Here is a 13996-nt window from a genome sequence, read left to right on the forward strand (position 1 = left end):
GTAATCTGCACATGATGGAGGTAATGGGCATGCAGATCTCTTTCATGCATATTCATTAGGGATATTCTGAAAAGCTGCCCGTTTGTGGCCCTTGAGGACTGACCTTGGACAAGCCTGGCCATAGGCAACAGCTGCAATGAAAGCAAAACAACAGGTTCTGATGCTACATTGACTCAAAGAGCCAGCATCCCTGGCCTCCGGAAATTAGCCTGGTCGTGGACGATGTTCAGACCAGCACCTGGATAACTACTCGGACTAAGACCACTGTTGTCCTACCTTTATCTTGACATTTATCTGGTTAGTGGACTGAATATTAGAACCAGAACCAACAAGTTGCCACACTGGGAGAGCCCGAAGTTCCATCAAGCTCGGTATACTGTTGTCAACAGTGGCCAATCCAGGTCACAAGGACCTGGCAAGATGCCAAAAGATTTTATTTTGCTTATTCTAGAAATAAGCCGTGAATTTTCCCTAGTTCATCTTAATAATCTGTTTTGGATTTGTTAATGCTCTGCTCTCTCATTATACAATTGTTGGTGAACGTATAGCTGTAATCAGTGGTGTAATAAAGGCAATGCGAGAGGGGTGGTCCGCCCCGGGCACGGTCTTCCTCAGGCCACCAGCACCCCACTCCTCCCCCTGCCATGCACGCCCCTTCCATGTACCTTTTAAACTTTGGCGCAAGCAGTGAAGAACTTACTGGCCGCATCAGCTTTGGCACTTCCTCTGATGTCACTTCTGGTAGGAAGCATCAGGAGAGGAGAGGAGCATCAGGCCTGATTGGCCCCTTGGGAGGGGCTTTAGGTGTCTGGGCCAATCTGGGCCTCAGGCCCCTCCCCGTGCATCACATGGTGCACCGGGAAGGCAAAAGCTACCATTTTGGAGTGGCGGGCCTTGGAGGAGGGACCGGGCATCCCTCCTGCTGTCAACTTCTGAGGCAGGTTCGGGGGGTGGGTGTGGGGGGGGGGCAGGGAGAACATCCGGTGGCAGGAGGGAGTGAGCATCCTTCCTGGTTTGCTGTTTTTGTTGAGGGGAGATGTTATCAGAATGGGCTTCCATTACGACAGGCTATTTTATTGGTAACCCCAGTTAGTAGTAACTAGGTCTCACTGCATAAAACAGAGTTAGTGGTAAATTAACCCATATTAACAGAAACCCACGTTTATTACTCCACCCTCTACCCTTAGTGTGAAGAGTTTCAGTATCTGGTAAGCAGAGATGATATTGTGATGTCATAATGTCTCATTCCACCAATACCTAGGAGCCATTCTCATCAGTGATATCATAATGGCTTGTTTGCCCCATACTTGGTTCACTGTTATTACATATGGCAGTGATTTCAATTTTTAGAGACATATCTTTTTTCTTTAATTAAGGGTGACGTTATCAATGTGGGCTACTGTTAAAAAAGATTATTTTACTGTTAATCTCAGTTATTAGTAACATTGCATAAAATGAGACCTGTGCTAAAATAACACAAATAAATAATGCATCGTTATGGTAGCCCATGTAGATAACTCCCCTCCTTAGTGGGAAGAGTTTCAGCCTCTGGTAATCAGAGCTGATATTGTGATGTCATCACGCCTCATTCCACCAATGACTAAGAACCAACTTCATCGGTGATGTCACAATGGCTGAATTGCTCTATACTGGGTTCTCTTTTACTACATATAGCAGTGATTTTGATTTCTAGAGATGTGTCTTTTTTTCTTTAATTAAGGGGTGGGTGGGGAATTATCAATGTACACGGTTATAGCATGAGTTGGTGGTAAAACAACACATCTTGGGCACAACGTTCTCAATGTGGGCTATCATTAAGATGTGTTATTTTACCGTTATCCTCAGTTAGTAGCAACTAGGTCTCATTGCAGAAAATGGGACCTCTGCTAAATATAAGTCATCTCAACGGTAGACCAAGAAAGGTACTGCGGACCAATGCGCAAGAGGCAGCCAAAGTTTATTTAGAACAAATGGCTGCATACAAACAAACCACTTTAAATAGAATATGGGACCCAACATGGTCTGTGTACGTAGGCGGTGATGATATTCGTCTTCAGCAGTATATCATCACCACTTACGTACACAATATACAAATCAGGCATTTGTTGTGTGTCCCTTGTCACTACCACTTTTTGGGACCCCTGAGGAATACGTTCAGTTCGAAACACGGACCGTGTTGGGTCCCATACTTTGTATGAAGTGTTCTGTTTTTTACGCAACAATTTGTTCTAAATAAACTTTGCACATTGGTCTGCAGTACCTTTCTTGGTCTTTTGTTCATCGTATTTTTACTGTAGATATGTTGGGTTTTCATTTTGTCCTTCATCTCAATGGTAGCCCATGTGAATAACTATGCCGTTTTGCCTTTATAAGGTGAATAAATCAGTAATGGCATGGCTCACCGTGGAAAAGTCAATCAAAACATTTCTTGTTTCAAGGCTATGCCCGAAGTCTCCCGGTTTATTTCCCACACTTACCAATGGGAGAAAGCTCTGGGATGCTGCCGATGTAGGGGGCCTGCAGAAACTTGGGCTCACTGTCATTGATGTCCTGTACTTTGATGATAAATTCAGATTCCGGCTCCAGCAGACGATTGGTCTGTCTGTCTCTGGCTTGGGCCCGCAGGGTATAAAAGGTTTTCTGCTCCCGGTCCAGACGCTCAGTGGCGTGAATGTCTCCTGTGAGTTCATCGATGATGAAGATGGTTCCCGCACCTTCTCCCGATATGGTGTACTTGATTGAGCTGTCTCCTTCATCCGAGTCAGAGTGGATCTGCCAGATGGAGATGAAAAGTGAAAGAAATAAATGAAAATTCAGGACAGCAGAGCATGTCCAGTAGCTATAACTCTTCTTGGATAAAGGTATCTCTAGTAAGAAATCAAATAATAAAAACACATTGAAGAGGTTTGAATCCAAGCTTTGATACCACTTTAATAAACTAGTAATGTTGACAGAGTAACACTCAGATTGTAGAGGAAGAAGACAGAGATTAAGTTAACTTAAACTTTCAATGAGAATAGAAATCACATATCCCAGCTACCAAGACTCCTCTTCTGAATGGGAAGGGAGGGACTAAACAACTCTACTTCTAAACAGGAAGGGAGGACATGGTGAACTCAAGGACTGGAGACTAAGGGATCAAAGATACGGGAAAGCGTGGGAATAATGGGGGACTGAGGATGGAGTAGACCCAGGATTGTACGAGGCAGGAAGATAAAAGAAAGGATGTGGGATGAGGGATGTAAGGGGAGATGCAGGTGGGGAGAGAGAGAAGATCTGGAATTTGGAAGAAGGGGAAGGAGAGGGAACACCTGGAATCAGGGAGAGGGACTAGTTTCTTTCAGGGTGTCTAATATTGACCACGTGTTCACCCCACCATCTTCAAACCCCTGTCCCTTGCTTGCAGACTCTGCTACCTCCCTGTTAAATACGGTGCCATGATCAAATATAAATCTAAGGTACAAATGTTTTGACTGTTTCTCCGCTTTCCTTCTTGAGGGCAGGGGGTCTGGCTCTCTTCGTTCATAATCATGTATTCCTCTCCAAAAAAACAACCTCTTTGGTTCCACATTTTCTTTCTGCACTTGTTCCCTATTGTGCCCACATTACCATCTCCTTTTCTCCGTCTGTGTTAAGGACTAAACAAACTCGTCAATTGCGACTTACATATAGCTCTATTTTTCTGGCGTCCTCCATCACCTCAAAAATGAGGCACTATTCTTGGAGACTATTTTAGGGTTGTATCCTTTTTGTTTGAAGGATTCAGTCAGGGTCTTTAGGTGTTTATCTCTGTCTTTGGGCTCAGAGCAGATGCCGTGGTATCGTGCAACTTGGCTGTGTATAATGGATTTTTTTTTTTTTTAAGGATGAAAGCTGGAATAAATCCCCCAAAAATATTGCCTCATCTCTTAAAACACCCAGAGAAAACTTAGTACGCTACAAGGACAAGAAAACCACAGACGGGACCCCCTTGATAGTGACATACAATCCAGAGCTGGAAAAACTTAGAGAAATTATAAGAGATCTAAAACTACTACTCCAGGAAGATGAATTGCTAAAAGAACTATTCCCAGTTCCACCTGTGCAGGCTTTCCGTCAGCCACCTAATTTGAAACAAAAATTGATTACAAAAAAAAAAAGAAGCAAGCCATGAAGAAGAGAATGTCATACACCCTTTTGCTGTGACAAACTGCAAACTCTGCGAGCACATCTCAAAGGATCCCATGGTCACTCATATGGGAAAAACATTCAGCATAAAGGGATCCTTCCCATGTTCATCTTCTAATGTGGTATACAGTACTCCCTCGAAATTTGAAGGGGTTCCGTTCCAGGAATCTCCGTGAATTTTGAAAATCCGCAAATATGGTTTTTATTGGCAGGAGAGAGCAGCTGGGGCGCCGGCGGGTGCAAAATCACTCACGGCATGCTCCGACCGCCTCTTCCTGTTGCTAAAGTCAGGGTACACCAATCAGGAGCTGCTTTGACACACATTGGTGTAGCCTGAATTTAGTACAGGAAGAGGCAGGAGGAGAATACCGCGAATTCGTGGGGGAACACTGTATATCATTCACAGCAAAAAAGTGCAAAGAGGCATGTTACATCAGTGAAACAAGCCAAATGCTAAAGACCAGAATCAACTGACATATTAAGAATTGCAATACCAACCAGGATGTCACCTAGAACATCAACAGCATAGAACAAAAATGTATTTATATACTGCAGTACCTTAAGAACATAAGAATAGCTGCTGCTGGATCAGACCAGTGTTCCATCTTGCCCATCAGTCTGCTCACGTGGCGGCCCTCTAGTCAAAGACCAGCGCCCTAACTGACACTAGCCCTACCAGCGTACGTCCTTGTTCAGCAGGAACTTGTCTAACTTTGTCTTGAATCCCTGGAGGGTGTTTTCCCCTATAACAGTCTCCGGAAGAGCGTTCCAGTTTTCTACCACTCTCTGGGTAAAGAAGAACTTCCTTACGTTTGTACGAAATCTATCCCCCTAAGGAAGTTCTTCTTCACCCAGAGAGTGGTAGAAAACTGGAATGCTCTTCCGGAGTCTGTTATAGGGGGAAACACCCTTCAGGGATTCAATGTAAGGAAGTTCTTCTTCACTCAGAGAGTGATGGAAAACTGGAACGCTCTTCTGGAGTCTGTCATAGGGGAACACACCCTCCAGGGATTCAAGAGTTCTATGCCGTTTACAAAAGAAATTCAAACAATAACAAGGCAAGCAAATGACCTAATACCTGCAGGTGTCAACTTTATATAGGTGCAGTAGGTTTTGGGTGGGTTTTGGAGGGCTCACTTTACAGTATAAACCGGTTATTGTGACATGTGTACCTGGGACTTTTTATGTGCCGTTCACTGCAGTACCCCCTAGAGCGCCCCTCTGCTCTGCGACCATCTAAAATGTTAATACAGGCTGGAATGTACTTTTTTCACATCTTTGGGTAGTGGGAGGGGGTTGGTGACCACTGGAGGAGTAAGGGAGGGGCATGCCTAAATTCCTCCAGTGGTCATCTGGCCAGTTCAGGTATCTTTTTAACCCTTATTAGCTTTTAAAACAGGTCTAGCTCCAAACATCTAAATCAGGGGTGCCCAATAGGTCGATCGCGATCGACTGGTAGCTCGCCAAAGCAAAGTGAGTCGATCACCCAGGACTCATTTTGCCTTGGCGATCTATCGGGCCGATCAGTCTTCCTCTCCCCGACGTCAATTCTGCTGTCAGAGAGGAAGTTCGGGCCAACCAATCGCTGCCTGGCTGGGCGGAACTTCTTCTCCGACGGCAGAAATGACGTCGGGTAGAGGAATGCTGGTTGGCCCGAAGCAGGGAGAACATGGGGCGGCATCAGCATCGGCGTCGGCTTTGGGGCCTGTTATCCATTGGTGGCGGTTTGGGTCCTGTTCCCTGATGGCAGCGGCGGTGGCAGTGGCTTGGGGAAGGGCAGGGAGAAAGAAAGAAAGGGGCAGGCAGGGAGACAGAAGGAAAGAAGAGAAACAGAAAAAAAGAAAGGGGGCATGAAGAGAGAAAGAAAGAAAGGTCAGGGAGAGAGGAAGAAAAAGTTGGGGGAGGGAATGAGGTGTGGAGGAGAGGAAGCATACAGGCTGAAAGAAAGATTGGATGCACAGTCAGAAGAAGAAAGTGCAACCAGAGACTCATGAAATCACCAGACAAGGTAGGAAAAATGATTTTATTTTAAATTTAGTGATCAAAATGTATCTGAATTTATATCTGCTGTCTATATTTTACAATATGGTCCCCTTTTACTAAACCGCAATAGTGGTTTTTAGCGCAGGGAACCTATGAACGTCAAGAGTAGCGCTGGGCATTCTGCGCAGCTCCCTGCGCTAAAAACTGCTATCGTGGTTTAGTAAAAAGGGAGGGGGGTGGGTATTTGTCTATTTTTGTATGGTTGTTACTGAGGTGACAGTGCATAGCGTCATCTGCTTTGACCTCTTTGAAAAAACCCCGGAATAGGAATGATAATTAACAATTCTATGCGTACAGTGTGCATTGTGTTTTTTAAAAATTTTTTATTGTTGGTAGATCATTTTAACTTGGTCATTTTAAAAGTAGCTCGCGAGTCAAAAAAGTGTGGGCACCCCTGATCTAAATGGTGCCCTGGATGTTTTGTTAAAAGTTTGATCGTCACTGCAGAACATCCAAATCCCATGCGCGCCCAAAAAATGCCTCTGCCACCCCCCCCCCCCCCTTGATTTACGTCAGTTTTGAAAATGCCCACTTGGACGTTATGACTAGTAAGACATCGAAGAGCCAGTTTATGTTGTCTTTTGGGCATCTATCTTTTTTTTTGAAAATGAGCTCCATAGTATTTCCTTTTAAGGATTTCTCTGCATTTTTGTTTCATATCCATCTATAGGGTTACCAGATTTTCCATTTGGAAAATCCGGACCCCCTAGACCCGCCACCCCAGGCCCCGCCAGTTATGCCCCCCCCCCATCAGGCTGGAACGCATTCTCGCATGACGCAATGATGCCATGCATCTGTGTATGCGCTCCTGCCTGGCAGGGATTTGTTCCAAGCTTTTCAAAACCCGGACAAAGTGCCGGGTTTTGAAAAGCCGTTTGGGGAAATCCGGACGTCTGGTAACCCTGCATATTGTCGCACACCCGGTATTGGCTAGTCAGAATGGCTACCGGGTGCTGCGCACAAATACAGTTCCTGGACGTGCCTTCCCGAATTGAAAGGCCCTGCTGGTGATAATAATGTTAAGTAAACACAAAAATGCTCAGGATGCTTCAGCTTATAAAGATAGCACACTTTATTTAACACAGTCACTGTGCTCAAGTCCACATCCAAAAGGAAAAGAAAAACAAAAGAAAGCTCAGTAGTCCGGCTTATTTCACAGTTAAACCTGAGCAGCCCTTTCCTCAGGGTAAGTCTTTCTTAGGTAGTCCTTATTATCCAATTAACAGTCAGTTTGTTTTCACAAGCACACTGTGTTAGCCTGAGAGTATCACAGGCTTTTCCCCTTTTAAACCAGCAAAGCTGGCGGGGGTGGGGAGTTGCTGAATCCACTTATTTAGCTTGCCAGAAAATGGCCCCTCTATCCCAACCTAGGATCTTTGTGGATTCAGACCCCACAACTCCCACTGAAAAACAATCAGCAGCTAACTTAGCCTTATCACAAAAAAGGCAAACCAAAAATATTCCAAACAGAGTTCACAGTCCTTCAAAGAACAAAAAGGTTTCTTTAGGGTGAGATTTGATAAAAATTCTCACACGCACACACATACAGTCCCAGCCAGCACAAGTCCCAGGTGCCTCAAAACACAAATCAGGTTTGTCAGAGAAGAACAAACATAGCAAAAACAACTTAGCTCTCTTTCCTGCAGTCTTCTCAACTCTCAGAGGCAATGTCCATTGCTTCCTCAGGTAAGCTTGCCAAAGGGAAATTACTCAGGTCCTCCATCTCTATCTCGTTCCCTTGTTGAGACACGGGAGCAGCACCAGGACATAAGTCTTCTTCCCAGGTTGGATCCAGACTGAATCTGCCCAGCTTGGACTGCTGGTTATGACCAGGTTTGAGAAAGCCACGCCCTGACCTAAAAAGGGAATGGGTTGGCTTTTGCTGAGCCTTCTGATGTTGCTCAATTAGTCTCAGGAGCTGTGTGCTAGCTTGATTAGCAGCCTGTCTACCAGAGTGCTTTTTAGCAGGGACTGTTCTAGGTTCAGGGAAGTTTTTAAACTCATTCTGCTTCCCCTCCCCCCAGGGCTCCTGCTCTTGGGCAATCTCCTCAGGGTTAGAATCCTGTTCCACACTATTAGCACTGCTGCTACATTGATCAGCCCTTTTAAAGATCAGGGGTTTTTGTGCTTTCACAGGCACAAACCTGACCTCAGTAGCAGGTTTGTGACAATATCCACAATCTTTTTCATTGAATCCTCATTTTTAGATATGTATTCTCTCTCATTCTCTCTCATTCTCTCTCTCTCTCTCTCTCTCTCTCTCTCTCTCTCTCTCTCTCTCTCTCTCTCTCTCTCTCTCTCTATATATATATATATATATATATATCATTTTCTTATTCCTTGCACATCTTTCAGCAACCGGTGTACAATTATCACTTCGATTCACGTTATGTTATTTCACATAAGGACAAGCCTCATAAGGTTTTTCAGGTCCTCTCTTCCTTTGAGAGTTGTGATTGGGCTACAATAGGCCACATATACGGCTGCACTGGGTCCTTATTCACAGGTTTCTCACATTTTTCACATCTGTCACTATCAATCACACTCATAACCTCACACCTGTCACATTCAAATCATTCTTACTTACATCAGACATTCCTTACAATTTCATTTAGGACCCCAGAGGAAGACGGTCTGTCGAAACACAGGCCGCGTTGGGTCCACAATATCCGACGCATATGTGGATTCTTCGATGGTGACATATTTTGGTTGACTGAATAAAATCCTGCATCACGGACACGGTTTCCACAGCTTCTCCTTTGTCTTTTTGGATGCAGCCCTTTTACCTCAGAACTGTTGGGTTCTTCCCTAGTATTTCCTTCCATTTTTCAAGCTATCCATTGGAAAACCGAACAAGCCAAATTATTACAGATTGCTAGATAGAAAATTCACGCCAACAGAATTATCAGGTCTCAGCCATCAAGAGGGCTAAACCCTGAAAAATATCTAGACTCAGCTATCCATCTGGCTTTGAGACAATGAATTTATGAATCTGTAGGATCCTGAAAAAACATCCAGACAGTTGACAATCCTTGCCTCCTGAGTGCATCTGACAAGGCCTGCTTAAATGACTGTTTGCTCCTGCCTTAAACTGGCCCTAAGTATCTATGACTTCCTTATTGCTGGTTTAATCTCTTGTAAAGCTTGTTACCCTATTTCCAGTCATTCTCTTTCTGTCTCACCCGGAACGCTTCCACTCTCCAACTTTTTAACCCCCCTTCCCTCACATTGCCTTCACACCTATGTCTTTAAGGTTCATGTGGAGATTGAATAGCTTGTGAGAGGTTTGGAAATGAGTTAGTAACCAAAGCAGACGAATGATTGTTCAGATTTCTCAAGCTGTTCTAATTCATCCATTTTCGGCATGCTACCACATGTGTCCCATGTATGTTCTTGACTATAAAAAAAAGGTAAGAGTCATTGCAGTTTATCTCAAATTTGAATACTGGTTTGGTTTTAAAACTTGCTAGAATGATGTTTCTGTTTGTATAGCTCAAATATGCTTTATTATACAGGGTGCCCACAAAAACACTCCTTGATTTTAAAAGGTTACAAAACCAAAATTTCTTGGAATATTCTTTTACCTTTGAGGCCACAGTTTCATCAACTCAAAGTTTCATATGGTATCGGTTGATTACATACACTCGATGTGCGCCCCACCTGTTACTCGGCAAACATCGATGCGATAATCGAGCTCGGACCAGACTCTTCAAAGCATATCCGACATGATCACATTTATAGCGTCAGTGATGCGTTCCTGCAGATCATCCATAGTTGCGGGTAGTGGAGGTGCGTTCACTCTGTCTTTCACGTACCCCCAAAGGAAAAAGTCACAAACAGTAATGTCCAGTGATCTCGGGGGGCCACTTGATGAACACCTGGTCATTTTGTCACGTTGCATTGTCTGAAGGTTGTAACCTCTGCACCAATTGCAGTTTATAAGGGTGAAAGTGCCAGCGATTGGGTAAGATCTTGCTAACCGCGCTTTTCGGGGCTTGGATTTGCTATCATCTTATTTATAAACATATTCCAATAAGTTTTGATTTTGCAACCATTTAAAATCAAGGTGTGTTTTTGTGGGCACCCTGTACTTTACTATACTTTTTCAAAGGTAAGGGTCAAGGAAATGGTCCTCATCTGGAAATCAGCAGGATGAAAGATCTGGGACAAGAAGGTTATTGGGGATCACATTCCTTTGGCAGCCACCATCTCTCCTCCTCCCCAGGCCCCTGCTTGTAATTTGGGCCAGCTCTCAAGTGAACCGAAGCATCGAGTGGCACGGCCTTTCCTTCAAACTCCCTCCCTTCTTGCAGCCATGCACAATCCCTCCTGCCTGCAATTCAAACCGAGTCAGCAGGTCAGTGAAAGGCTAGAGAGAGCGAGGACTCTGAATTCAGGGCTCCCTCCCATCTCCTCTGCTCGGCTGTCCTGAGATAATTTTATCAGTGGCATTAAACTGAGTTATGAGGTTTTTACAATCCGGCCACTTATGAGAAATCTATTACCAGCAACTGGAAAGGAAGAATGTTACTCTCCATTATAAGGTGGGGGCTTTTAATTGGGACCATCCATAACAGTATGGACCCCCCCAAATGTGTCAGCAGCCGTTTCCATTCACATTCTCTGTGCTGTGTCTCCGCCGAAAATCAGCAAGGTCTGCAAAAAGCAAAAAGGCTCTTGAGCCATCCATTAATCGGCTAATGAAATATGAAAATGTTTATGGGGTGTTCAATCTTCCAAATTGCAGTTCTATAATTTGCCTTCAGATGCTTCACCAACCTGGATTTACACCACCAAGCGCTTCCTCTTCACTCCACCAAGGGTCTTCAAGGAACATTTCGCTTCTTATAGTAAATACCATATGGGGTAATAAATTTTCAAAAAGTATACACACACGTTCAAGTATATGCAGTAAGCAAATATGGATTAAATTATAGCAAAAAGACATGGCCGATAAAAAGCCAATGCTCAGAGCACACCATACCATACAATCCAACCTCTTATATCCCACAATTTTCTATATGGATTCAATGCGACTTACAGTAAGAACTGGTACAGTAAAATTTATGGTTGCAATTGATTAAAGTTATCGGATGACAAAGACAACGGATTCGGTGCGGCCTATAGTAAGACTGGTACTAATCATGGTAGTAACAGTGGAGTGTCTAGGTTACAAACGGCCATTAGTCTTTATGTTGCAGAGAGAAGAAGTGTGTTTTCAGTAATTTACTGACGTGATAGTAGGAAAGAACTTCTCGTAGACATAGTGGGTGCTAAGTTTGGGGGCAACCCTGTAAATGGCTTTGTGTACAGTTCTCCCGGGAGAACGGGATAGAAATCTAAATAAATATCAACTTTGATGGAAGATCATTCTTGCTGCTGTGTTCAGGAGGAGCTGCAACGTTTTATACCCTGTGTCTGATAAACCGGATTACAAGGTGTTGCAGTAATCCAGGTCGCTTGAGCAATTGTCCTACAGCTATTATGGTTTAATAGTGGTCTTACGGATTTTAATTGTATTAGTTTGAAAAGCCAGACACTACGGAAACAAGACAGAAAGAAGATTGACTCATTTGAGCTTTGATGCTGGAGAAGGATTTTAGGCCTACCATGGACTGCCAGAAGAACTAACAAATCAATTCTGGAAGAAATCAAACCAGCTGTCACTCGATGTTGAAATGATGAAGTTACAACCGTCTTATTTTGGTCACACCATCAGAAGAGAGAGATCACTGGAGAAGGACATCAAGTCTGGGAAGATTGAAGGAATTAGGTGAAGAGGGCGGCCTGCAACCAGATGGCTAAACATGTTGAAAACAACCATGGGTCAGTGGCGTAGTAAGGGTGAGCGGCGCCCACGGCAGTGGCACCCCTTCCCCAACCCTCTTACCTGCCCCCCCCCCCCGCCATGCACACACGCTCCACTTCCCTTTCCCTGTACCTTTTTAATTTCTACTGCGTGAGCAGCATGCCCATTTCGGTGTTGGCTCGCCCTTTGCTAGGCATGGGTCCCGGAAGTGACATCAGAGAAAGTTCCAGTGCTGACGTGGGCAGAAACCTCGCACTGGGGAAGTAAAAAAAAGTATGGGGGAAGGCAAGGGGTGGGCCCATGCATGGGAAGGGAAGGAGAGGAAGAGGGATGCCACACCCTTAGGAAGACCACACCCTTAGAAAAGACTGTGTCCTTATGAAAGGCCACATCCGGGGTGGACCACCCTCACTACACCACTGCATGGGGATGACAATGGAGGATCTTTCTGGGCTAGCACAAAACTGATTTCTTTTTAGATCCACAATTCATCAGATTGCTAGGACTTGAACACGAGTCGATGGCACCAAACAAGTCTGAAAAAGAATTTCTTAACCAAGGAATCAATTTGGTTCTTGAGGGTAAGATTTGAGCCAAGGATAAAACCCAGGACTTTAGAAGATTTTTCAATCTTAAGGTTCTCTCAACATCCACAGCTGGTCAAAGGGTCAACTTTGGCTTCCACGTCATAACCTCAGATGCATCATCTCAGACATCAGTTACCCGAAGTCTAAGAGTCCCGCCATGTAGACAGACCCTTAGATGCAGCGGGAGTTGGTGCCGGGATTTCCAGGGGAGGCAAAACAGAAATAGAATTCAAGAAAACCCGGGCTATGTGCTAAGACGTGAAAGGAAACTGGAGATCTACCTAGGGTTCGTGGCATTGCTTGGCAACAGGTTTCTTGATTCTCATCTGTTTCAGTGATGTGCTGCTGGTAGTTTCTTAGGGCGTCAACTCCCACCTGCTCTCCTGAAATAATACAACAAGGGTCTCACAGGAGACCTCCCCACACCCAGAACGTCGTTGCTTTAACTCAGTGTATCTCAAACTGCGTGCCTCCTGAGATTTCAGGTGTGCCGCGGTACACTGGGGAGGAGGAGAATTGCCAGCTAACTGCCTACAGGATGGTGGCGAGAGGCAGGTCCTGTAGGCAATCAGTGGGCACCAGCACCTATCCTTCTCCCTGGCCCTCTTCCCTTCTGGCACCGCCCATGGGCGTCTCAGGGCCTGCCTGGAGGGCCTTCACACACACATCGACATGATGATGATGTCACTCATATGCGTGATGCCATCACGGCAATATCCGTGCACTACCAGGTGCCTCAAGCCACAGCCACTACCTTTAGTGTGCCACAGCTTGAGAAAGTTTGCGGGACACTGCTTTAACTTCTGTGTCAGGGTGAGCCAGTGCTCTGGCACCGTTATAGGGAACACACACAAGAACAGGGGAAACAAATCCACAAAATACAAAGGAACAAACCAAAGTGGAAATTGTCCAATCAGAATGGTGCACAAAAAAGTGTCTTTCAACTCATCTGATTAATCCAATATCTTTATTCGTCCAAAGTAACTCAATGACTCGACATGTACATGTTCTCCTAGGACAAGCAGGATGAGTCAGCCACATATGGGTGTTGTCCCAACACCTCCCAATTTGCTGACTATCCTGCTGTCCACGGAGAACCTACGTTACAGGTAAGTAACTACACTTTTCGGCCTCCCGGCCTGCATCAGGAGTCTTGGGAGTCTTTGGGTATACAAAAAGATATGAGAACTTATGCCGGCCACTCAAAACGCTGCTTCTGCCAAATCTCCGTCACGCCGCGGTCTTGCTGCAAATGAAAAATGAATTGAGTTCTCATATCTTTTTGTATACCCAAAGACTCCCAAGACTCCTGATGCAGGCCGGGAGGCCGAAACATGTACATGTCGAGTCATTGAGTTACTTTGGACGAATAAAGATATTGGATTAATCA

The 13996-nt window shown here is 44.8% G+C and overlaps 1 protein-coding gene across 6 annotated transcripts in view; it reads right to left on the minus strand.

Annotated features, from left to right (window-relative positions):
- CDH22 (cadherin 22) overlaps nucleotides 1-13996 on the minus strand; it is a 393963-nt gene that overhangs the window by 211805 nt on the left and 168162 nt on the right. For all 6 annotated transcript variants that reach the window (XR_004536472.1, XM_033914508.1, XM_033914507.1 and 3 more), the window contains one exon: nucleotides 2478-2772. Coding sequence is in view for 5 of the 6 variants with exons in the window: in XM_033914508.1 (XP_033770399.1) it covers nucleotides 2478-2772 (295 nt within the window). In the remaining variant the exon portion in view is untranslated. The remainder of the gene's footprint in view (nucleotides 1-2477; nucleotides 2773-13996) is intronic.

Source organism: Geotrypetes seraphini, chromosome 11, assembly GCF_902459505.1.
Source record: "Geotrypetes seraphini chromosome 11, aGeoSer1.1, whole genome shotgun sequence".
In the NCBI taxonomy this organism is placed as follows: Eukaryota; Metazoa; Chordata; class Amphibia; order Gymnophiona; family Dermophiidae; genus Geotrypetes; species Geotrypetes seraphini.